The sequence below is a fragment of the Castor canadensis genome, chromosome 8 (assembly GCF_047511655.1).
Source record: "Castor canadensis chromosome 8, mCasCan1.hap1v2, whole genome shotgun sequence".
Classification (NCBI taxonomy): Eukaryota; Metazoa; Chordata; class Mammalia; order Rodentia; family Castoridae; genus Castor; species Castor canadensis.
Genome location: NC_133393.1, coordinates 14,166,594 through 14,193,194, shown reverse-complemented (window position 1 = coordinate 14,193,194; position 26,601 = coordinate 14,166,594). Strand labels below are relative to the sequence as shown.

At 42.6% G+C, this 26,601-nt stretch overlaps 1 protein-coding gene across 1 annotated transcript in view; it reads left to right on the top strand.

Moving 5' to 3' along the window:
* Bicral (BICRA like chromatin remodeling complex associated protein) overlaps positions 1 to 26,601 on the top strand; it is a 67,020-nt gene that overhangs the window by 20,148 nt on the left and 20,271 nt on the right. The window contains exons 2-5 of the mRNA XM_020157259.2: positions 12,943 to 12,988; positions 13,493 to 13,541; positions 13,631 to 13,699; positions 16,733 to 18,412. Coding sequence (XP_020012848.1) covers positions 12,948 to 12,988; positions 13,493 to 13,541; positions 13,631 to 13,699; positions 16,733 to 18,412 — 1,839 coding nt within the window. The 5' untranslated portion in view covers positions 12,943 to 12,947. The remainder of the gene's footprint in view (positions 1 to 12,942; positions 12,989 to 13,492; positions 13,542 to 13,630; positions 13,700 to 16,732; positions 18,413 to 26,601) is intronic.

Genomic DNA, 26,601 nt, shown 5'->3' with positions numbered 1-26,601 from the left:
CCTTGTGGCCAGCACCTTGGGAAAGGAGACAGGTTTGTTTCTTTTTTGTTTTTTAAAGTTTACAGAGCTTCTGGCACATAACAACGTACCTGATACTCTCCTGGGTGCCAGGGTTCATCTGGGAATGACACAAACCTCTGACATCACAGAGCTGGCGTTCTAGTACAAATATGAGTACATGTAGTAATAAGAGCGAGGGAGAAGTAGAGGGGTTACTCTGTAGAAAGAACAGAAAGGCTGTGGAGTGACTCAAGTGGTAGAGTACCTTCCTGGCAAGTGTGAGGCCCTGAGTTCAAACCCTAGGACCACCAAAAAGAAAAAAGAAAAAGAGCGAGCAAAAAGAGACTGGTACTGAAGGTGGTCTAGAAGATTGTCCCTCCGCCACCTTCCTTCAGTCAGATTACTGAGCTTGCACTTGAACAGGTGGCGCTTCTCTTGAAACAAACCAGAGGTCTTCAAACAAACCTTGAAAGGTCCCCATGAGGAGTTCCCACATGAGTCCACTCAGACCTAGAACAAGTTCCCTGTTTTGCCTGAAGATTTCCCAAGAGCAGCTAACAGCCCCATATTCCTGGTGACTCAGTCTCCAGGGAGTGGGTGAAGGAGGACAGGGTTCCATGTTTTTAACAAACTACTCCAAATCCCAGCCATCAGGTGGCTTAATTTCTACCTGTTTCAGTATGGATCTCCAAAAGATGCAAGTTCTTTTTAAAAATATAAACCCACATTCATTACATCTACAAAATTAGCTAATATTTATATATTACTTATTCATCAGGAATTGCAAACAGTGGGCTCTAGGAAATCACAAATTTCTTTGTTAGGATTAGAGTTACAATTATGCAATCTTCAGAAACACAGTTTTTGTCTAAAATGCAACTGCCCTACCTCTGTATTTATTCACTACTTGTTACCCTATTATTGTGCTATTTAGCAGAGATATAAAGGTGAAGGAGGTAAGATTTCTGATTGTGAGGGTAGTATTTTAGACTGTTCGTTTCTAGATGATAGTTTGTTATTAATATTCAAATTTGAAGTCAGTGTCTTAACCCATTATAATTGAGCTTTATTGAATCCCCACCCTTCCTTCCTACTCGGAGCTGTGCAGTGCAGGAGAATGGCTGTCATGAGTGTACTCCCTGCTGCAGGGCTTTCTCACGTTCAGCGTTTGTGTCTCTTGAGACACCTCTCGCCTGCATGCAGAGGTATCTAAGATTCTCGGGACTCAATCATGTCTCTTTGGATGCCCACCTTTGTTTACATCTGGAGCCACCCCTCCACCCAATCCCCATGCGCAGTTAGCAGCTGAGATTGCAGGAGGATGAAGAGTGGCCTGGAAATGTTTTCTCCACGGCCATCTTTTTTTTTTTTTTTTCATTTTTCTTTTATTATTCATATGTGCATACAAGGCTTGGTTCATTTCTCCCCCCTGCCCCCACCCCCTCCCTTACCACCCACTCCACCCCCTCCCTCTCCCTCCCCCTCAATACCCAGCAGAAACTATTTTGCCCTTATTTCTAATTTTGTTGTAGAGAGAGTATAAGCAATAATAGGAAGGAACAAGGGTTTTTGCTAGTTGAGATAAGGATAGCTATACAGGGCATTGACTCATATTGATTTCCTGTGCGTGGGTGTTACCTTCTAGGTTAATTCTTTTTGATCTAACCTTTTCTCTAGTACCTGTTCCCCTTTTCCTATTGGCCTCAGTTGCTTTAAGGTATCTGCTTTAGTTTCTCTGTGTTAAGGGCAACAAATGCTAGCTAGTTTTTTAGGTGTCTTACCTGTCCTCACCCCTCCCTTGTCTCCACGGCCATCTTTGAAACCAGTCACACAGGTCTTCTGCAGTAGACGCTATTGGATCTCAAGATCTTGAGGGGTTGAGGGTGTAGCTCAGTAGTAGAGCACTTGCCTAGCATGTATGAGGCCCTGGGTTCTATTCCCAGCACCACAAAAAAAAAAAAGATTTTGAACAGCCTTTAACAGACATTTTAAGCGGAATTTTAATCATTGAAAGTTTTTCGGAATGTGTATTTCTGCACAATTTTTAGAATCTTTTAGTGTTTCTCAAAATTGAGACCTTGGACCAGCGAAGATTATTTCCTCAGACCCCAGAGTTTAGTCAGTGAGTTAAGACCATTATCACTATGTTGGAGTTTTCCTCCCTAGGAGGCAGGTTCTCTCTATACAGCCCAGGTTGGTCTCATAGTCACTCTGAAGCTCAGGCTGGCCTCAGCTAGTGGTATGCACCACTACACCCGGCTTTGAAGTTTATCTTTTTTTTTTTTTTTTTTTTTTTTGGCAGTACTGTGGTTTGAACTCAGAGCCTCATGCTTACTAGGCAGGTGCTCTACCACTTGAGTCACTCCACAAGCCCTGTTTTGTGTTGAGTATTTTCAAGATAGGGTCTCATGAATTATTTGCCCAGGCTGACCTCGAACCTCAATCCTCCTGATCTCTGCGTTTTGAGTAGCTAGGATTATAGGCAAGAGCCACTGGCACCTGGCTTGGAGTTTGTCTTAATGAGATTTGGACCTCATACCATGATTCTTTTGCTAAAATAATCATGATATATTGATTTCCATGGACTCCTTCCTGTGTGTCCATTTTCAGATTGGCCACCATTGGTCATTCCTTTGTGGTTGTTTTTTGCAGTATTTGGGCTTGAATTCAGGGACTATTGAGCCACTCCACCAGCCCTTTTTTGTGATGGGTTTTTTTTTTTTTTTTTGAGATAGGGTCTTGCAAACTATTTGCCCAGCACGGGCTGGCTTCAAACTGTGATCCTCCTGATCTCTGCCTCTTGGGTAGCTAGGATTATAGGCATGAGCCACTGATACCCACATTGGTCATTCCTTTGTAATGGATGACAGGCCATTGAGTTCTGGGAGTTCTGGGAGCTGGACAGGTGAATGGTTTTCAGACTTTTTTCTTCCGTTTGAGCAAGAGTTGAGTCACTCAGTTGAAAAGCACGTGTGGGGTAAAGTCAGGGTGTCAAAGCACCTCCACCTCAACCTTTTTAGGCCTCCAAAGATAACTCCTGAATGCCTTAGAGAATCCTAGGTCCCCAGGAAGCAAAGTTTAAAAGTCACCAGTGAGGTCTGTTAACTTCAAGATGGGGAGTCAGGGCCCTGAGAAGTTAGAACTTGTTAATCACCGTCAGCATCGATACCCAAAATGAGCCCTATGACTTCCCAGTGTGTCCCCAGCCTCTGCCAGATGTTCTCCCCAACCTGAGCTGACCTTTCTGCCACCCCACAGTACAGTGTGTTTTTTGCCAGCTGAGGGGTTCAATGTATTAGGTTTGTTTCTACCCTACCCACCTCATTCCAAGTCAGAATTAAAAGCCGAAAAGCTTACAAATTCTGCATTTCACAAAATGAGCCAAAGTCTTATCCTGCGGACATTAATAATTGTCTTTTCTGAGTTTGAGGAATATTATAATATGTAAGTTTTACTTGTAAAAATTTTTTCTTAAGTCTTTTCCACCTTTTGCTGGCGACAAAATGGAGTTCTTGGTTGACTAATACTTAAGAACTCAGAACCAATCACATTGAGTTTGATGCCTTCTTTTTATTATAAATGGATATAATTGGGGAAATATGGTCCTGTTTTCTCCTACAACAATGTGATTATTTCATGAAAGCCCAGTGATGCCCAGGCAGAAATGTGAGACCCTATTTGAAAAATAAAAGCACAGAGTGCTGGGGGGTGTGACTCAAGTGGTAGAGCACCTGCCTAGCAACCAAAAGGCCCTGCGTTCAAAGCCCAGTACTGCCAAATTAATTTTTAAAGAGCCCAGTGACTTCACCTGCAGAAGTTGGGAAGCCCTGCCAACACTCTAGCACTTCTCACGCTGCAAGTCTCTTCCCAAAGAAAATGAGTTCCTTAAAAGCAGTGCCAGAGGGGAAGGCTTGCCACTACGAATTCAGCAGCCCACCACCATAACTGCAATAGAGTAAGAGAAATAAGATGACAGTACTGTATATCCTAAATGACATAAAAAGTTACTTTCCTGGATAAGTGGCTATTTCCTGGTAAAACTTTTCATCATGACACTCACGAAAAAGTTGCTTGATTAAACACAATAAATAGTTCGCTTCTCAGCCTTGCTCTTCCATACTACAAAATGTTCAGAGTATTTATGTTACTGTCATGTTATATCATTCTCATTTGATGTTCACAACCCCTTACACAGTACCTGGCACATGGTCAGTGGTAAATGCTTGTTAAATGAATAATGAATCTTCTACACCCACTGAGCAGCTTAATTAAAGAAGCTGGCTTTCCATGTTGCAGCTATGCTTCTGGGTAGGAAACAGGAGGTGGAGGAGAAAAACTGTGATTTAGGTATCTGTCTCCTCCCTTTTACAGGCTATTCTGATAGATAATTTATACTAGTGAATACATTAATTGTGTGTAAGCCTGTAATCCTAGCTACTCAGGAAGCATCTTGAGGTTCAAACCCAGCCCAGGCAAAAGGTTTGTGGCACATGTGTCATCACAGATATGCTTGGAAGCATACATAGATGGATCACAGTCCAGGCTGACCTGGGTACAAAGTGAGACCCTATCTGAGCAATACCTAAAGCAAAAAGTGCTGGGAGTGGAGCTCAAGTGGTAGAGCACCTGCCTAGCAAGCGCAAGGCCCTGAGTTTAAACCCCAGTACCATCAAAAAAAAAAAAGAAGAAGAAGAAGAAGAAAACAATAGGACCTTGGTGGAATATCAGGGATTGGATTTACCTTCCTACATTAAAAAAATTAAAAATTGGACAAAACAGCCCACATCAGGCAGCAAGGAAAAACAATTGCAGCAAGCTCTATCAGCATCTATCAGCACAGGCAGGGGACCCAGATGGGCTCTAGGAATCTTCCTGAATTGAGCTGATACAACTCAGGGGTGAAAAGTTCATAGAAGAGAACTGTGCATAGAGAACATCCTGGCAATCTGCTCTGCCTCTTCTGTCAGGTCTTCAGCTAGCTGATTGTTTTGTTTTGTTTTGTTTTGTTTCAGTTCTGGGGACTGAACCCAGGGCTCTGTGTACTAGGCAAGTACTGTACCGCACGCTCCATCCCCAGCGTTCAGCTGATGATTGATCAGTTCCTGTGTGTAAGGAAACTACCCAAGCGCTGGGAAAGAACCACCCAATAGGAACAAAGGAATCGACACTTGGAGCCCAGGCTGGGTAGAGACACTTTGTGCTCCCATCTACAAGAGTACAGAGCTCTCTGTAATCAAGTGAAGCACCCAAAGGGCACTGCATTAGTATAGGGCAGTGCTAACCCTCCACTAAAGATTGACAGAGCTTAAAAGAAAGCCTCAAGAAGATCAAACTACTTACGTCATCTAATTGTGTGCTAGATGAAGCACAAAACAGCTATGTGGATATAAAAATGTCTAGCACCTGATGATGTAAAATTAACATTTCACAAATACCCAGCTAGGTTGCAGTGATGCATGCCTATAATCCTAGCTACTCAGGATGCAGAGATCAGGAGAATCTTGGTTTGAAGCCAGCCTGGGCAAATAGTTCAATAAACCCTATTTTGAAAGTATTCAACACAAAAAAGGGTTAGTGGAGTAACTCACACAGTAGAGCACCTGCTTAACAAACAGGAGGCCCTGAGTTCAAACCCCAGGACTGCCAAAAAATAAAAATAAAATTAAGTTAAAATTAAAAAATTTTAAAGTGCAATAAATGTCTGACATCCAGTCAAAAATTACTATAGTTGTAAGGCAATAGGAAATACCACTTATAATGAAGAGGGGAAAAAAACAGTCGATAGATACAGGCCCAAAAATGACACAGGTGACAGAATTAGTGGAAGACATTCAAAATTTATCACTTTTGCATAAGTTCAAGAAGACAGAGGAAAGACTGAACACATTACATGAAAACATAAATTGAACTTCCAACATGAACGTTTGAAAATAAAAATATACTGGGCAGGGTTGGTGGAATAGCTCAAGTGGTAGAATGCTGGCCTAGCAAGCATGAGGCCCTGAGTTCAAACCCCAGTACCATCAAAAGGAAAAAATATATATACATTGGGCAGACTAACATAAGATTACCCATTGCAAAAGAAAAGTGCTAACAGCACAAAGCCCTGGATTTGATTCCCAGCACTGAAAAGATAGACAGGAAGAAAGAACATAGTCACAGCTTGCACATACAATAATAGAAAGTATCCTAAATGAAAGCCAGGGAGATAAAAAGGCTCAAAGAAAAATAAACCACAATGAGCAGCCTAATAATACAGACAGAATTGGGATCCCCGAAGGAAGGGAAGAGGCACAAAATACTTGAAAAATTTATGGCAGAAATTTTTGAAGGAAAAATATAAACTTGTAGATTCTTATTTATTTATTTATTTATGGTGATACTGGGGTTTTAACTCAGGGCCTCACACTTGCTAGGCAGGTATTATACTACTTGAGCCAAAACCTGCAGATTCTATAAGCTTTATGAACCCCAAGCACAAGAAGCATAAAGAAAATTACAGTAAGGCATATTATAGTCAAATTGCCTAAAACTAGTGATAAAGAGAAAACTCAAAGCATCTGGAGAGAAAAAGAGACATTATGAATAAAAACAGATAAGAAAGACAGCAGACTTTTCTTTGGAAATAGTACAAGTGAGAAGCAATGTGGTAATACTGTTAAAGAACTGAAAGAAGAAAAAAAGCCTTGTCACTGTGAAGGCTCTAACCATGGCAAAGTTCTGACTTCTTAAAGTCTCTCATTGAGCCCTCTGCTCACCTCAGCCCCTTTTTCTTTTCGCAGTACTGAGGGTTGAACTGGGACCTCTCACTCACTAAGCAGATGCCCTACAACTTGAGCCACTCCACTAGCCCTTTTTGCATTTAGTTATTTTTGAGATAGGGTCTCATTTTATGCCCAGGCCAGTCTGGACCACAGTCCTCCTATTTGGGCCTCCCCATGTAGCTGAAATGACAGACACATACCACCTATTGGTTAAAATTAGGGTCTCACAGATTTTGCCCAGGCTGGCCTTGAACCATGATCCCCCCAGTCTCCGCCTCCTGAGTTGCTTGAATTACAGGTTTGAGTCACCATGCCCAGTCCTCAGCACCTTTTAGAGTGGTTAGCAAGTTACGGCATATACTGAGATGCTCTGTCAGATTAATACAAAGAAAGCAAATGACAGTCATTTTTCATACTTTGGTAAAATAGCCTGTTGTATCGTCTCTGGTGGTTTGAAGTTTTAGCTTCTTCGCTATCATCCTCACTAGGCTTTATTTTTGGAAGAATGAACAGAGAAGCAGATAGGGAGGAAACAAAAATAGTTGTACTCTGCTCTGCCAAACTTCTGTTTGAGGGATTTTAAATCTTGTTTTCTGGTCTTCAAAGGCCAAGCTTCATTCTTTCCCTCCCACTAGCTTAGACTATCTTAAGAGGCAGAGCTGATTTGCCTGGCTAGTTTTTCTAAAGTATCACTTCTTGACATTAGTAAGTTTCTTGTTACTAGAGCTTTCCCCCTGAGTGAAAAGAATTTAACTAGGCTGTCACCTTCATTTCTCTGCCTGGAGGGGGTCTGTGAAGTCCTTCCAGATGCTAATGAAAACCAAAGGATTCCTCTAGACAGCTGCTGAACACTTTGTGTTTAACCAAAGTGAGCCTGACCTGAGGCTCACAGATTTGTTAATTTTGTTTTGGTTTGTTTGTTTATGACAGCATCAACTCCTGGATTCAAATAATCCTTCTGCCTCAGCCTCCAGAGTGCTGGGACTACAGACAGGTGCCAGAATGCCTGGCTATTTCCTTTTTTTTTTTTTTCAATAGGTTTGACATGCATAGCAAAATTCAAAAGATACAAAAGGTCATATAGGCAAAGAATATGTCAAGGTTGTCCTGGTTTGTTATTTAAAATTTTGAGAGTGGGAGGGGGGATGAAAGAGAGCAATGGAGGGGGTGAATTCAAGTATGATGTATTGGATACATTGTAAGAACTTTGTAAATGCTACAATGTATCCCACCCAGCACAACAATAATAACAAAACAATTAGATACTTAAAATAAATAAATAAAATTTTGAGAGTGTCTGCTGAATTGCCCTCTCTAAAGGTCATGTAAGTCTATATTTGGTCACTCTAAAAGTTCCTGTTTCTCTACTCCCTGACCAGCACAGTCCTTAATCAAACATTTTTGTCTTTGCTAATCTGACAGGAAATAGTATCTCATAGTAATTTTAACTTAATTTCTGTTTCTCTCAGAAGTGAGGTTGATTATTTTATGTTTAGGAGCTACTTGTCTCCCCACCCCTTTTTTTGAGACAAGGTGCCGCTATGTAGCCCAGGCTGGCCTTGAATTTGTGATCTTCCTACCTTAGCTTCCTGAGTGCTGGGGTTATAGACATATACTACCACACCCAACTTCTCTCTCTCTCTCTCTCTCTCTCTCTCTCTCTCTCTCTCTCTCTCTTTCTCTCTCTCTCCCTCATTTTTTTTTTTTGTGGTACCAGAGTTTGAACTCAGGGCCTCCTACTTGCTAAGGAGGCAGCCCAAGTTCCTTTTTTTTATGAATTCATTGTTCATACCTTTGATTTTCTGCAAGTATCCTGACTTTTACTTATATGAACTCTAAGTGTTTAGAGAAACCTTCTACAAAGTATCTTTTATTTGTTTCCTTATTTATTTCATTCTTTAATTTTTTAATTAGTTTCTTTCTATGGTACTGGGTTTGAACCAAGAGCTTTGCACTTGCCAGGCAGGTGCTCTGCCACTTGAGCCCCACCCCCAGCCTGTCTTGCTTTATAGATTTTTTTGAGTAGGGGCTCACTTTTATGTCTAGGCCAGCCAGGATCATGACCCTCCTATTTATACTTCCCAAGTAGCTGAGATGATAGGTTCGTGCTACTGTGCCCAGCTTTTTATTGGTCAAGATAGGGTCTCAAAAACCTCACTCCTCCCAGTCTCCACCTCCTGAGTAGCTAGGATTACAGGCACGAGTCACTGCACCCAGCTTTAACTTTGCTTATGATGTCTTTTTTTTTTCTCATGCAGAACCTAAAACTTTTATAACATGGAATTTGTCGATCTCTTATGAATTCTGTGTCCTGTGACATCCTTAGACTTTCCTCATTCTGAGTTTTTAAAAAAAAATTCTCCCTTATGTTATTCTGCTACTCATTTAGCTCTTCACTCTTAGATCCAGCTGGAATTTCTTTTGGTATAAGATGTGAGGTGTGGGTCCACCTTCTTTTTCCCACATGGCTAGGATCCTGCCCCCAGTGTTCTAATGTGTCACTTGTATATCGTGTCCTCTTGATTAAAAGGCATTCAAGGTTTTTGTTGACTCTGTTAAGAGCAACTTTAAGTATTAGCTTTAATTTTTTAAGAGTGGTAGCCAAGTATCCAGGACAGCAGTTTCTGAACTGGTGGGGTGCCTGTCAGAATCCTGTAAGAGCTAACCTCTTCCCTCCATGTCAGATCCTGTTGGGTAGAGCTGTTGTTACTGAGGGACCATGTCACCTGTCTTGGGCCAAGAAATACTTTCCAACTGGGAATTTCCACTTAGAGGAGAGCCAGTCTTTCACACAGCCTTACAAAATCCACCTGGTGCCACTGACCCATCCTGTGATCCCAGGGCTGTGACTTGACTGGGAAAAGACCATCACTAACAGTCAGAAGTAAGGGCTAGAGTTGTGGCTCTAAAGTGGCAGAATACCTGCCTAGCACTCAAGGCCCTGAGTTCAAACCCCAGTACTGGAGGAAAAAAAAGAGTCCATAAGTAAATGGAGACACCTTGCTTTTGAGTCATTGGTTTCTGATCCTTGGGTTGTCTTTCACTTTAGAATCGGTCAGTTTTTATAATTTGACTTAGGTAAATTTACTTTGGTGAACCATGTATCATCCTGGCAGAAGATTATACTGTATTTTGACACTATTTAAAGCCAGGGATGTGGGAATTTGGAACTGTTTAAAGCCAGGAAAGAGTATGGCTCTTTAAAAAGAATTTTCAGGGTCCCCCCCCAACTTGTGAAGGCTTGTAGAATTCTACCTGTGGGACCAGCGGGGGAGGCCCACCTGCCAGGGCTTCTGCTGCCTGGATAGTCTAGAAGGCCCCAAGAAGACTCTTTCAAATCAGTGTTTGACCAGCCTCTTTGGTTTGGAGAAGGATATACAATGGCTTTCAATTTCATCTAAATTATAAGTTTGTTGGGTCAGGGGTATAGCTCAGTGGTAGAGTATTTGCCTAGTGTGGGAAGTCCCCAGCACTGTAAAAAAAAAAAAATTAATTGTTCTTTTATTTGGATTATTTAAGGAGTAGCTTGTCGCTTAAACTGTGGGTAGGAAATGTGCTCTGGCTTGGAAGCCCTGGTGGCAGTGACACCTCAGTGCCATGACTAGCACAGAGCTCCTTCATCAGACTTTGTGTGTCAGCTCTTAGCACATCCATCAAGTACAAGAGTTAGAGGGGAGAGAACTTTCAGAGTTATGAGCCTGCTTTTCTTTGGTAGGCTCTTTCTCACATTAATTACTTTGTATTAGAGACTGTAACTTTCTCTTTCTTTCTGTTTCTTTTCTTTTTTTTTTTTTGCCGTACTGGGGCTTGCACTCAGGGCCTATACCTTGAGCCTCTCCACCAGCCCTTTATTATGTTAGCTAGTTTTGAGATAGGGTCTCTCGGAATTAATTGCCCGGGGCTGGCTTCAAACCGTGATCCTTCTGGTCTCTGCCTCCTGAGTAGCTAGGATTACAGGTGTGAGCCACTGTCGCCCAGCTCTCTTTCTTTCTTTCTTTCTTTCTTTCTTGTACTGAGAATCAAACCCAGGGCATCACATATGCTAACATGTTTTGCACCACTGAACTATATTCTCATCCCAGACACTTCAAAAAATAATTCAAAAAATGCTGGTAGCTCATGCCTTTAATCCTAGCTACTTGGGAGTCTGAGATCAGGAGGATCAAGGTTCCAGGCCAGTCCAGGCAAAAGAGTACAAGACCGTATCTCAATAGAAAAAAGCTAGATGTGGTGGTGGTGTTGTGTGCCTGTCATCCCAGCAATGGTAGGAAGTGTAAAATAGAAAGATTATAGTCCAGTCCAGCCTGGAGAGAGCAAGACCCTTTCTCCCAAGTAACGAGAACAACACAAACTGGAAATTGTAGAGCACCTGCCTAGCAAGCACAAAGCCTTGAGTTCAAACCCCAGTACTGCTAAAAAATTAAGTAGATAAATAAATGTTTAAAAAGGATAGAGTGAAACTCCACTTGAATAGTCACATTGAAGTAAATAAACAGTATCTAGTTTATAGGCCGAATTATACATCATAATTGCCTAATTTATCCCAGGTGAGATTGTAACACGGGGGAGACAAGCCCATGGTGTGACAGTCTGAGCGATGGCTAATGTGGTTGGGCCATGTTAACTGCATGAGAATGAAGTGGAAGACCCTCACTCAGCTGTTCATAGATCCACTGGTGATCGTTTTCCCGCTCCCCTCCCAGCCGCCTTTGCCCTGACCTCTGTGTGCTGGTTCACTAGCGCCACTGCCCTCAAGTAACTCAGGTGTGTGGCTGGCTGCCCTTTCTGGTTTCAGCCATCAGTGACACCTCTGGGTAAAGTCCCACTCTTCCTTCCTCCTTTCTCACCCGCAAGTGGATTAGAATCACCCAGGTCACTCAGCAATTGAACAAACCCATCCACCAGCAGGAAAGCCCCACATCAGGAGTACTCACCCTGCTTGTCCTAGGAAACCAAACCAAGTGCCCTTCCATGTGGCAGGAGTGGGTTCTATGCTTGTTTGGCCTGGGCACTGCTAGAATGACAAATCTGGGGGACCTGGAGAGGTGATGGCGGTTTCAAGAGAGAAAACACATGCAGTGGAGACTCTTCCTCCTGCCTTCTCCGGGCGTGGCCCTCTTCTGGGCATCTCTTCAGTGTTTCATTCCCATCCAACTGCTGTCCACAACTGCCCTTTCCAACTGCTCCAGAACCCTTGGCCCTGGCGTTCTGTGATGTAAATCCATTCCACGCATGGCTTGAAAGGGTGCGAGGCAGTGTTGCCAGGTGTCGGATCACGAGTGTAAGTTGCCTGGATCTCGGGGGAGAACCACACTTGGAATTCGTGTACTTGTGACGGGCTCAGCTGAAGCACAGTCACTGTGCTGACCTGACTTGAGGCTGCCTGCCAGGAGGGGGAAGCTCATGGCCTGGGCGGGTGGACTTATGCCTGAAACTTTCTATTTTAAACATTCTAGGGCTGGTTTGAATAGTGGCAGTGCCACTGCACAGCCTGGGCCCTGTTGGCCAGAGCCTGACTGGCCTGCTGGGGGAAGGAGTCTCTTCTGTCCCCAAATTCAGGAGACCCGCTTCTTTGTCTTCCTAAAGACAGCCAAACTAGGGCACAAAGTCCAGACTGCTCTCCATGTGTTGAAGCATCTGTCACAACAAAGACTTCTGAACCTATGAGATTGTTTCTACAAAAATGCTGCTTCTCCCCTTGTTTGGTCTACATTTGAGGAAGCTGTCTGTTGTTTTTAGTTCCTGTGGGGGCTCTACGTGTCAAAGAAGTTGCTGCCAACTCTTTGATTTTTCTAGACTCTTTCCTGTAAGTTGAGGACTTGTTTATAATAAAAACAATTTAAGTGGAATACTTTCTCAAATGACCACAAAATGTTATTTTATTGTATTTCTACCATTATTCGCTTATTTATTTATTTTTGAGATGGGGGTCTTGCTGTGTTGCTCAGGCTGGTCTTGAACTCCTGGGCTTAAGCAGTCCTCCCACCTCAGCCTCCTGAGTAACTGAGTCTACAGGCACAAAATTTTTTTGGATCACATTAATAATAAGCAATTAGAGAAAACCCCCATGACCTACACAGCTAGCTCTCATACAGTGTGAGGTGTGCTTCATGTTGCAGTGACAGCACTGGCTGTGGTCTGTTTGCTCAACCTGCTTCCCTCTTCCTTTTCTTTCCAGTTGTCATGGATGATGATGATGACTCGTGTCTCCTTGATCTTATCGGGTAAGGTGCCCATTCCCAACCTAGGGTGGGCCAGAGGTTTGCAGGACAAACTCAGTCCATCGGTATATTGAAAGCTGCTGAGTTTTTAAAATAGAAATTAGATAGTAATCAGTTATAGCAGGGAGGCAAAGAGATAGAGATTATCACAGGAGTCAATTTAATTACCCTTACACATTTTTTCTGTCACATCCCAGGAGTCAAAGCTAGGTGTGTAGCTCTGTGGTAGAGTGTGTGCTTAGCATGCATAGGCCATGGATTCAATTCCCAGCACTGCAAATAATAATAATAGAATGTTGATAATTCCACGAGGCAGAAATAAGTGATAGTAAGAAATGGAACAACATAAGAAACAAAATAAAAAGAAAAAATTACTCAGAAAGTCAGTTTTAAATAGGGAGAAGGCTTTACTCGGGCTAATACATCATTTTCTTTTTCACCCTAGTAAAAAAAATACAGGTATTTATTTGTTGTTTCCCTTCTCTCTCTCTTTTTTTTTTTTTCTAGAGACCCACAAGCATTGAACTACTTTCTCCATGGACCCAGTAACAAACCTGTAAGTGCTACTCAGAACATCACCGCGCGATACAACTTTTGTTTGTTTAACAGCTCAAGTAACCACTTTGTTGAACTTGCCCTTTGCAGAGCAGCGATGACTTGACTAATGCAGCATATTCTGCAGCCAACTCAAATTCCATTTTCGCCAACTCTACTGTGAGTACTGGATACCGTCTCAAGGATGCCTGAGGAAGTGAGGCTTTAACTGCCTTTGTGTCCTCAGAGAATCCTTATCTCTTGTAACTTAGCGGGGAGAAAACTCTACTGGTCATGTTGTTTTCTACTTTTAATCATACCATACAGGCCAAATGAGATTTACTTAGCCAATTTTCTAAGCTTTCAGCTTTCTAAAATGACTCAAGTGTTATAACTTGAGACAGTCATATGTTTTGAGCCTTGTTACATAAGCTTTAAAGAAGTCATTCTTAATTATAGTTACTTACAAGTCATTTTCGTTTTAAGTAAGAAAAAAATGCTAACTGAACTTGTTGAGCATTATGTGTTTGGTACTAAAGGCGTAGCATGTATTATCTCATGCAGTCCTCCCAGTACTTCCAGGAAGCGGTTCTACTGTTATTCATATGTTATAGGTGAGGAAAATAAAGCATAGAGAGGTTGGCCCAATATTACACATCCTTGAGTTGCAGCCCTAAGATTCTGACGCCAGCCTCTGGACCCATATTGTTAAGCTCTAGGAGCATGGAGACCAGTTAGATAAATGGGGAGTCCTGCTTGGGACTGTATCAAGATTAAACCTTGTTTAATCTTGTGTTTAAACCTTATGGTACCTAATCTTCTCAGTTTCATCATTCTACTATAGATGGTAGGCCAAAGTTAGGCTGCCCACAGGTGAGTCCTCACTGCCTCTTACTAGGTGTGTAATCTTAGCTGCATCAGTCAATTTCTGTGATACTCCATTTCCTCACTATGAAACCAGGATAGCAATGGAACCACCTCCTAGGTGGTTAAGATCAATTTTCTAGTCATGGAACTCACTCAGGACAGTCAACAATTGTTAACTTGTCCTTATCCTGAGGGCCTTTACTGTGGAATGGAATGGTATTCAGAAACTCTGAAGTTTTCCAAGTATTTGAGTATATGTATTGTCAGACCATGTCATATAAGATGCCTCTACCTGCTAGAGTGGCTTCAAATTCACAGCCCTGATTTTCTGTAATGGTTGTGGATCAGTAGCATTTCATTCCTTCCTTCCTTCCTCCCTCCCTCCCTCCCTTCCTTTTATGGTGGTGCCAATTATCAAATCCACTTTACCACTGACCCCAGCCCCAGTAGCATTTCTGACATTCATCCTTTTTTTTTTTTTTTTTTTGGCGGTACTGGGGTTTGAACTCAGAGCTTTACACTTGCATTTAACCTCAACACAAATAATTTTTTTAAACCACTCTCCTACTTCCAGGTCAGTATTAATTCTAACTTTTCACACTGCTTCATTCAGTATGTATTTATTGCAAACTTTTATTGCAGCATGTCAGGCATAGTACAACTATCAAAAATGCTCTTAAAAATGTGATTGTTAGCTGGGCATGGTGGTTCACACCTGTAATCCCATCACTCAAGCTGAGGCAGGAGGATTTCAAGTTCAAGTCTAGCCTGGATTACATAGCAAGTTACAGACCAGCCTGGGCTTTATAGTAAGACCCTGTCTCAAAACAAACCTATGATTTGTTAATTTGCACACTGAAAATGTATTAAACTGTGTATCACCACTCAGGAGATATCCACGGTTGCCTTGATAGTTCTCTGCAAAAGACAACAACAACAAAAGACCTTCTTGCTTCTATTTGCTTTCCCTACTTTCAAATGAATCTTCTCTCTCTCTCTCTCTCTCTCTCTCTCTCTCTCTCTCTCTCTCTCTCTCTCTTTCTCTCTCCTCTTTTGTTTGTTTATTTAAGACTGTGTCTCTTTATGTAGCCCAAACTGGCCTGGAACTCTCAACCATCCCGCCTCACCCTTCTAAGTCTTGGTATTAGAGGTGTGAATCGCCACACCCAGTTCTTTTTGTTTTTAATTGTAGTTAAACACACACAATAGGATTTTCCCTTTTGATGCCAAGTGTTGGTGGCTCATGCCTATAATCCTAGCTACTTGGAAGGCTGAGATCAGGAGGATCAAGGTTCAAGGAGAACCCAGACAAATAGTCCGCAAGACTGCATCTCCAAAATAACCAGAGCAAAATGGACTGGAGGTGTGGCTCTAGTGCTAGAGTGCTTGCTTTGCAAGCACACAGCCCTAAGTTCAAATGCCGGTGGATATAGCTTAGTAGTAGAGAACTTGCCTAGCATTGTATGAGGTCCTGGATTCTATCCCCAGAACCACCAAAAGAAAAAAGAATTGCCCATCTTAATTATTTTCAAGTGTACAATTCAGTAGTATTAAATACATTCTTATTGTCTTCTACTTATTTTAGATGATTTGCTTTCATATCATTCTATTTTACAATTTTTTACATTGTTGGTCAGTGGAGTATATCTTATTTGTTACTACTGTGTTCATTTCTCCTCCTATGTCTGCATTGTCTTTTGCTGGAGTGCCTTGAGGACAAAACTAACACTAGTGGCTGTTGACTTTTGAATAGGACACTTAAGTAGGTTTTTTTGTAAAGATTTTTTAAGATAAAGATATGTTGCTAAATATTTAAGTGATTTAAAAAACATGTTAATAAGTTGACTATTTCTCAGAAACAACCCAACACAGAAAAGGGCTGATGGAGTGGCTCAAGTGGTAGAGTGCCTGCCTAGCAACCATGAGACCATGAGTGCAAACTCCAGTACCACTAAAACATAAAAAATAAATAAATTTTGCTGGGAATGTAGCTCAGTAGTGTAGCACTTGCCTAAGAACCTCGGTTCAATCCCTACCACTAAAAATATAAAAATAAGAATCTGTGCTAGTATCTCAAAAACATGAAGCTGGATCCAGGTAGTCAGTATTTCATGTTTTTTATCCTCTATAAAATAATCTACGAGAATAATGAATGCATACACTTACAAATATAAGTGTGTACATCATTACTAAAGAAATAAAATAGCAGAATGAGGGGAGTAATTTGGCAAGTTGTATCCTAAAAGCATATTGCTATGTTCCACTAACACTCAAAAGTGACATTAATTTTTATACATCCCTTTCAAAGGTTTGGCATGCCATGTAACATACTGTTTATTTTTGTAGAGTGCTGATCCTAAGTCGTCCCTCAAAGGTGTAAGCAACCAGCTTGGAGAAGGGCCCAGTGATGGAGTACCACTTTCAAGTAGCCTTCAGTTTCTTGAAGATGAACTTGAGTCTTCTCCTCTTCCTGATCTCAGTGAGGACCAACCTTTCGACATTCTTCAGAAATCCTTGCAGGAGGCAAATATCACTGAACAGACATTGGCAGAAGAGGCGTATTTGGATGCCAGTATAGGTTCAAGCCAACAGTTTGCACAAGCTCAGCTTCATCCTTCTTCATCAGCATCCTTTACTCAGGCTTCTAACGTTTCTAATTACTCAGGTCAGACGCTGCAGCCTATAGGGGTGACTCACGTGCCTGTTGGAGCATCGTTCGCAAGCAATACAGTGGGTGTGCAACATGGCTTCATGCAGCACGTGGGGATCAGTGTTCCCAGCCAGCATTTGTCTAACAGCAGTCAGATTAGTGGTTCTGGTCAAATACAGTTAATTGGGTCATTTGGTAATCAGCCTTCCATGATGACTATTAATAACCTAGATGGATCTCAAATCATATTAAAGGGCAACGGGCAGCAGGCCCCGTCAAATGTGAGTGGAGGGCTTCTGGTTCATAGACAGACTCCCAATGGCAACTCCTTATTTGGCAACTCCAGCTCCAGTCCAGTAGCACAGCCTGTTACCGTTCCATTCAACAGCACAAATTTCCAAACATCCTTACCTGTGCATAACATCATCATACAGAGGGGTCTTGCACCAAATTCAAATAAAGTCCCAATTAATATACAGCCAAAGCCTATCCAGATGGGGCAGCAGAATACATACAATGTGAACAATTTGGGAATTCAGCAGCACCACGTCCAACAAGGGATCTCTTTTGCCTCTGCAAGCTCTCCCCAGGGCTCCGTGGTTGGTCCACACATGTCAGTGAACATTGTAAACCAACAGAACGCAAGAAAGCCAGTCACCTCACAGGCAGTGAGCAGCACGGGGGGCAGTATTGTCATTCATTCCCCCATGGGTCAGCCTCATGCCCCTCAAAGTCAGTTCCTCATACCTACAAGCCTTTCAGTCAGCTCCAACTCAGTACACCACGTCCAGACCATAAATGGGCAACTTCTTCAGACTCAACCCTCTCAGCTCATTTCTGGCCAAGTGGCCTCAGAGCATGTCATGTTGAACAGGACTTCTTCCAACATGCTCAGGACCAACCAACCATATTCTGGACAGATGCTGAGCAGCCAGAACACCTCTGTCCAGTTAGTATCTGGGCAGACTTTTGCCACCTCGGGAAGTCCAGTGATAGTTAATCATGCATCTCCTCAGATTGTTGGTGGACAGATGCCCATGCAACAGGCATCACCAACCGTTTTGCACCTATCACCTGGGCAGAGCGGTGTCTCCCAAGGAAGACCTGGCTTCACCGCTATGCCCTCAGTGACAGGCATGTCAGGACCTGCACGGTTTCCTGCTGTCAGCTCAGCCAGCACTGCGCATCCTAGTCTTGGGGCTGCGGTTCAGTCTGGGGCATCAGGATCAAACTTTTCAGGAGATCAGCTGACACAGCCAAATAGGACTCCGGTACCAGTCAGTGTGTCCCATCGTCTTCCAGTCTCTTCTTCCAAACCTACCAGCACCTTCAGTAACACACCTGGAGCAGGGAGCCAGCAACAGTTCTTCTGTCAGGTAATGCCCCTTTCTGACAGATTACATAAATATTTATCTGAATACAGTTTTCATTGTCAACTCCCAATTTGTTAACTGAAAAATTTCAGTTTATGATTGATTATCATTTTTTCTTCTTAATGAAAATTTCTTAGTCTAGACTGGAGACTTTGGAGCCAAACTCTTGGGTTCAAATATAGGCTGTATGCCATGGAGCAATTAACTTACCTCTCTAGACTTAATTTTCATCAGTGAGATGGGGATGATAATGTTACCACATGGAGTTACTGAGAGGATTAGGTGAGATCATTTCACAAGGCGTTTAGATAGTCCAGGATATAGGAGCCAGTGTTTACAGATGTACATACTTGAAATATATTATGGGCATCAGATGAAAGGTTAGATAATTGTGTTAGTTTGTTGTTGCTGTGACAAAGCCTGAGAGAAACAGTTTAAAAGGAGGAAGGATTTATTTTGGCTCATGCATTCAGATGTTTCAGTCCAAGATCAGCTGGATCCATTGCAAAGCAGACTATCATGGCAGCAGGACACATGACAGAGGCTGCTTGTTTCATGGTAACCAGGAAACAGAGAGAGAAATGAGTAAGGGACAAGGTATCTTTCCAGGCTGTGCCCCGGTGTCCTCCTTCCTCCAGCTGGGCCTCACCTCCCAATAATGCCATCTTATCATGAATCATCAAGGGATTAATCCATTGTTAGGTCAGAGCCCTCAGCATCCAAACACCTGCCAGCTGGCAACCAGGTCTAACAGGAGTCTTTTGGGAGGGGTCATGTCATATCCAAACCATATGCAAGCATTTACTTACATCCCATGTAAGCCACCAGGTCATGTGTCTGTGGACTATGTAGTGATTTCTTGTGTGCCAACAGGAAGGGCTCAGGGACTTAGTGAGACTCAACAGCAGGTGACTGGCCCACAATAAAGGGAGACACGCGTGGAGAGGGAGAGCTCCACAGCACTGTCATTTGATCAAGTACCTGAGCCCGCTCTTACCGCGCCATTGTGCAGAGAAATTGCTGTGGGCAATTGGTAAAAACACAGCAGATTGCTTCTGGAAAGGGTCTGCAATAGTCACCAGTGTCAGCCCTGCAGTCCAGCTGATCCTTCCTCTCCTCTGCTTTGGTTCCTGCTCAGACTGAGCCAGGTCCTTTTCGTCCCACCCATTTCCATACCCCACTTCTACCCCGTATCTGCTCTCTTCAATCCTCCATGTGCTTCCTTTCTCCCCCACAGTCAGGAGTTTCAAGAACTTCTGTTTTTTGTATATCAATGTAGTTCCTATCAATCTATTAGATATATATCCACCACTCTTTTAAAAGTTGTATACCTTTGACTTAGTAAGAATCCTAAGGAAACAAAAGAGCCAGATGACAGTGGCTCACACCTGTAATCTTAGCTTCTAGGAAGCTGAGATTGAGAGGATCGCAGTTCAAGGCCAGCCTGAGCAAAAAGTTCACCCCCCCCCATCTCAAAAATAACCAAAGCAAAATGGGCTGGAGTTGTGGCTCAAGCAGTAGAGTGTCTGCTTTGCAAGTAAAGAAGCCCTGAGTTCAAACCCCAGTCCCGCCAAAAAAACTGATTCATGGATTCATGATTAAGGATGTTCAGAGTATTAGTTCTTGTGTCAAAGGGGTGTATGTGTTTAAAGCAATGTCAGACTGACCCAAAAAAAAAAAAAAAAAAAAAAAAAGGTAAGGTTGTAGCTGGGCGCCACTGGGCACCAGTGGCTCACATCTATAATCCTAGCTACCCAGGAGGCAGAGATCAGAAGGATTGCTGTTCAAAGCTAGCCTGGGCAAATAGCTCACAAGATCCTATCTCAAAAATACCCAATGTAGCCAGATGCTGGTTGCTCATACCTGTAATCCTAGCTACTCAGGAGGCAGAGATCAGGAGGTTTACGGTTCAAAGCCAGCCCAGGCAAATACAGTTTGTAAGACCCTATCTTGAAAAACACCCATCACAAAAAAGGCTGGTGGAGTGGCTCAAGGTGTAGACTCTAAGTTCAAACCCCAGTACTACCAAAAAACAAGTAAGGTTGCAAATACAAAGACTTTTCATATACCCTTCACCAAGATTTCTCAAATGTTAACTTTTACCATAATTTTTCCTTCTATTTACCCTCCCTGACACACATAATTTTTGCAGCAATTCATAAGCCTGATACTTCTTTTCCCTGATTACTTCCTTCAGTTTATAATTCCTAAAAACAGACACTCCCCTATATAACCGCAGTACATTCATCCAAATTAAGAAGAAGTGATCATTCTGACAGTACTATAATCTGCAGACTTTATTCTGATTTAGTCAATTCTCCCAATAGTGTCCATGAAAGCAAAAGAGAAAAACAAGTATTTCATTTTGGTGTTTATGGTCCAGGATCTACCAGGGTCCTGTCTCATTTTTCTGTCATGTCTTTAAACCTACAACAATCCTCTCCTTTCTTTGCCTTTCCTGATCCTGATGGGTTTGACGAGAACTAGCCCATTACTTTGTAAGGTGTCCCTAAAGTTGAGTTTCTCATGATATTTTATCAGGAGTCAACACAGGACATACATTTCTGGCAGGATTGTCACACAGGTGCTGTGTCCTCAGATTCGCAGTGTGGATTTGTAATACTAACTTTGAACCCTTGCTTAAGATGGTGTCTGCCAGTTTTACCACTAGTTTTCCTTTTGCTGTTAGCAAGAATCTTCTGGGAAATACTTTGAGGCTCTGTGGATACCCAGTTTCTTTTCAAACTCGCACACACTAGTTCCAGCTTCCATGATTACTGTTGTTTCAGAGATTCCTGAGCTATGACTTTGAGGGTTTCCAAGTGAGATTTTCTCAGTCTACCCGTGTCCTGCTTGTGGTGTGGGCATTCAGCTCTAAGGAAGATTTTCCTTCTCTTCCCTTTACGTGTTTGTATTTGTTTACATCAATCTGTTTGGTTTTTTTTGGTTTTGTTTTTTTTTTTGGTTTCCATTAATATGGACACACTTATTTTATTCAGTGGGTTATGAACTGTTGCAGTCATCTGTTTTGCATCTCAGATCAATCCACATTTGGCTAGCAGCACCCCTCTACATTAGTCGCTGGTCCTTCTGACATGTGTCTGTCATGATTCGAGCACTCCCTTTAATTTCTGACAAAAGAAGATGTTTCATGTTCATCTTTTAATTTCTCTTCCCTTGACCTGGAATCACAGAGAACAGTATTTGGAATCCAAGGTCTGGGGCCGGGGGGGGGCTCCATGGTAGAGCTAGTGCTCGCCTAGCATGTATAGAGTCCCGTGTTCAGTCCTCAGCAACACACACACACATGCACACACACGCGCATGCATGCACACACACGCACACACAGGAGCTGAGCACTATGTGCTTTCATTGCTACTGAGTTTATCTCAGCTGGGAAGTATGTATATTTGTACATACCCAGCATTTGTATCAATATATATTACAAGCTACGAGTTCAGACTGATCCCTCCAATTGTAACTCATGGCTATTAGATTCACCCAGGGTTCCCTCTTTTCTTCTCTTTTTTACCATTTAAAAAAATTTTTTTGGCAGTGCTGGGATTTGAACCCGGGATTTTGAGCTTGCTAGGCAGGTGCTCTACCACCTGAGCTTCCAGCCCTCCCTCTTTTCCATACTTGTAACTCCTTTCTAACAGCAAAAATGCCAATTCCACAATATATTCATTTATTTGCTCAATCCTAGAGTATGTAGAAAGTAGTTTTGGAATTGCTCATCCAGGCTTTTCACCACTGTGAAAAACAAACCTACTAATTAGACCTCATTATTGGTTTGCAGTGCTGCCTTTAGCCTTTAGTTAAAAATACTGTGTTCAGAAGTTGTCTGGGTCAGTTCTTTTCTTCCCTTCTTTGATGTGGTTATGCCATTCATTTGAAGTATAGTCTGTTTGTTTCTGCCTATGTCATATTTTAGGATTCCTTCCCACCCTGCTTACTGATTTTATCTGTTTAATTCCTTTCAATCAGGTGATCCATTAGCATGGTCAGGGTCACAGAGAACAGGGACTCTTGCTTCTCCCTACCCTTCTACTCTTATTACACTTCCTTCCCCGCCATCTCACTCACCCCAACATTCCGTCTCTTAAGTCTATAGTTTATTTTTCCTATTTTCGTACACATAGGCAGATCCCTGCGTATTTTCTTATTTCCCTTCCTTTTTACTCAAAGCAAAGCACACAGTAGCTATTCTTCTTCACTTTGGTTGCAAAAAGTTTCTTACAAACCACAAATGTCCAGTAATGGGAGTATGACTAGATATGGTGAAGTACCATGTAGCCATTTACAGTGTTTCCAACAGGGCGGTGCTGGCCCACACCTGTAATCCTAGCTACTTGAGAAGCTGAGATCAGGAGGATCACAGTGTGAGGCCAGCCTAAGCAAATAGTTCTTGAGACCCCCATCTCCAAAATAACCAGAGCAAAATGGACTGGAGGCGTGACTCGAGATGTAGAGTGCCTACTTTACAAGCACGAAGCCCTAAGTTAAAACCCCAGTCCCACCAAAAAAAAAAAAGGTTTCCAAAAATAATTTAAATTTAGGGGAAAGTTTGCAAAATAACTTCCAGTGAAAAATCCACATGTAAATATAAAATGTTAAATAAACAAATGATTTATGCTCTTCAAAAAATGGCAGAGAGAGAGACAATATAATGAATTAGAAAACTGAAAACCTCTTGCTTACACAACACCCAGAAACTTGACCAGAAGGAAGTGCACTAGAACATTAATGCAGGGTCTGGTGGCAGGAATACAGCTAGTTGCACTTCTTTCTGACTTTAAAAACTTGCCCCTCACGGAGGAGGGCTGCCAGGATAGCATTTATCAAATGCACTTCTTAAAAATAAGTGAAACATGCCATCAGTACAAAAAAGAAAATAGTCCCCAAATGGTTCAGAGTGAAAAGCAAGCCTTCCCCTAGCCCCAGTTTCCTTCTGCTGTCCCTCTGTCTCTGGGTTCTTTGCATTCTCTTAAACATGGCCTCTGCCTTAAGCTGCTCATCTCTTCAGCACGCTGTAGGCATTTTCAGTTACATAACTTCAGGATCATTTTTGATCTCTAGTATTACTCTGCTTTACGTTTATTATAATTAATTATGTGTAGTCAGCTACAGCATAGTCATTGTCCTCTCTTTTTTAAATTTTTTTTTCCCTAGATAATAAGTAATGCTTCAGTGTGGGTTAGGGAACTTCTTACTAGTCTGAGCATGGTGGCTCACGTCTGTAATCCAATCACCTACTCAAGAGGTGGAGATTGTGAGAGTCGAAGTTTAAGGACAGCCTGGGCAAAAAGTTAGCAAGATCCATCTCAACCAATAAGCTGGGCAGGGTGGCGAATGCCTGTGGGTCCCAGATGTGGCAGGAGTCATCAGTAGAGTGATCATACTCCAAGGCCAGCCCTGGGCAAAAATGCAGGACCCTACCTGAAGCAAAAAAAGGGTTTGGGGTTGTAGCTCAAGTGGCAGAGCACGTGCCTAGAATGCCCTGAACTCAAGCCATAAGTGCTGCTACCGCCCACCACCATAGAAAAGAAAATCACCGTTCACTACTCCCAAAGCTAGCAAACCAACACTGGCAACTTCAAAGTAATTTTTTGTGCCTTTTTATGCCAAAAGTGTCAGATACTAGGTCAGTGGTGTTACTTAAAGTGTGTTCCTGCCATTGGTTTTGTAATCGGATGAAAGGTCAGGTGTGTTGGAATAAGGAGACATGGGCTTAGAGGCAGAAGGAACTGGAAGAGTGGCTTTAGATCACTTTCAATTTTTACCATAGGACACCCAGAACCTCTGAGAGTGACTCTTGTCCTTCATAATTTGTGTACAATTTTTGTATAAATCAAAAAATAAGAGAGCGATGGAGGGGTGAGTCTTACTAAGATATACTGTAAGCGCTTTCGTAAATGTCACAGTGCACCCCCAGTTCAACTATAATATGCTAATAAAGAAAAGGAAAAAATGGAAAAAGAGGGGTTACACAGCTATAAATAAATTAATAAATAAAATAATGTTGTAATGGACAAAACATACTATTAACAGAGGCCTTTGCTGTTTGTCTGTGGTAACTTAGTTCAGCAAGTTTCAGTACCATAAAGGGTTAATATTAGGACTAAGTTTCTAAATATAAATACCGTTTGTTTACAATGTAGATAATACATTAACTTGTTCAAAGAATCAAATGGTACAGAAAGTTTCAGCACAGCCAGGTTTCCCTCCTCTCCCCCAGCCACCCTGTTGCTGGTAGGCATCCGATATAAACAGCTTCCTAGAGTGTGAGCTTCAGTCCCCTCCCCGCCATTCAAACCATTGAAATATCTTGTATTTCATTCATTGTAGTCTGTTGTTTACCTTGTTCTTTTCAGCGCTCACTTTGCCCCAGATTCAGTCTGGAGCAAGCTTCTGTAATTCTGACTCCTTCTCTCAGCACTTCCCCACTTTGTGGCACAAGATACTGTAGACTTCCCTTGAGATTACCTTGCCTCAAACCTAGAATCAGCCATTCTCCAAGGAGCCCTGGGAACTTAAGTCTTAAGGCTGAGAATAACTTACAGGGTTTACACTTTCTTAGAAATGGATCAAAAATTCAAAAGTCAGTATTTAAACTAGTGAATTTATAAGAGTTTAGCCTATCAAACAAAAGTAAACACATTATAGGCCCAAATCTCTTTAGATCGCTAAAAGGTTTTAGTCGATTTAAAATCCTTGAGAGCAGCTGAGCCCATGTGACCTGCAGCATCTGTCATGCCTTGGGTGTAAGAGTACAGACATGATGGAGCTAAATTCTTGCTGATGTCTCAGCCCCCCTGCCCTCCCTAGTTCCCTGCCCTCTATAGCCCTGCCTGCTTGACCTACTGTGTTTCCAGATAGGCAGACTTACTTCAAAATCTAGATGTTCTTGCCAGGCATGGAAGTGCACACCTGTAACCCTGGCTACTTGGGAGGCAGAGGCAGGAGGATTGTGAATTCAGGGCAAAGTTTTTGAGACCCTATTTCAAAACCAAAATATAAACAAAAGTGAGGGAGGAGGTATGGTTTAAGTGGTAGAGTGCTTGTCTAGAAAACATGAGGCCCTGGCTTCAATTCCCAATACCTCAAAGGAAAGAAAACTTAGATATTATTGGTTTCTTCTCTGCTGCACCTTCTTTGAAAATGTCTCGTGTCCATTTTTGCAATCATGATGAACACATTAACAATGTTGATAACAAGAGGGACAGAGTAGGGATTGTACACATTATTTCCAACCTCTCCCTCGTGACCAGGTGGTACTGTTGGTCCCATGCCACAGTGGAGGGGTGGAGGTCCAGGTCCATAGTGTAGACAAATTGGGCATAAAGGCAAACTGTAACCTGCCAGCTCCTTCGCTACTGCTTCCTGTCTCTCTCCTTTTCTATATCCATACCCTCAGGTTGGCTTTTTGTTTTTTTGGTTTTTTGTGGTACTGGGGCTTGAACTCAGGGCCTACACCTTGAGTTACTTCACCAGCCATTTTGTGGTGGGTTTTTTGAAATGGGACTCACAAACTATTTGCCCGGATTGGCTTCAAACTGAGATCCTACTGATCTCTGCTTCCTGAGTAGGTAGGATTACAGTTGTGAGCCGCCAGCACCTGGCTTCCTGAGAGACTAAACTGTGATGGGAAAATCAGCCGGGTCCGGAGGCAAAGCTGAGTAGCTGGTCCTCCTCTGCCAGCCAGTGCTTTTGTGGCATAAGCTCCTGTATTACGCTCTCTAGCCCGGGTTTTCTCTGAAGTGAGGAGCTTAGCTGTGCAGTAGAACCATCAGGGAGCTTTTACAAAATATGGATGCCTGGATCTCACCCCCATAAATCCTGCTCTAAACAGCCTGGAGAAAGGGCATTAGGTGTCAGCCTTTTCCAGAAAGCTCCCCAAGCAATTCTAAAGTGCAGCCCGGGAAGAGAACCACGGGCCAGGTGGTTTCCACAGCTCATTACAGCCCGGGCAGTGCCTGATTAGGCCTCAGTGACTGGTCTGCCTTCCATCTCTTCCTAACGGCAGGTTTCCACTACATTAACCCTCCAAACACATTTGCCTGGTGATCTCCCACCCACGGGAGGATGCACAGTCCCTCGCCTGTGGTGGAGGTGCTCTGGTTGGAAACCTGCATTTAGAGAGGCTGACGCCCCATCGTGCCCTGCATGGGCCAGACACATTGTGAGTGAAC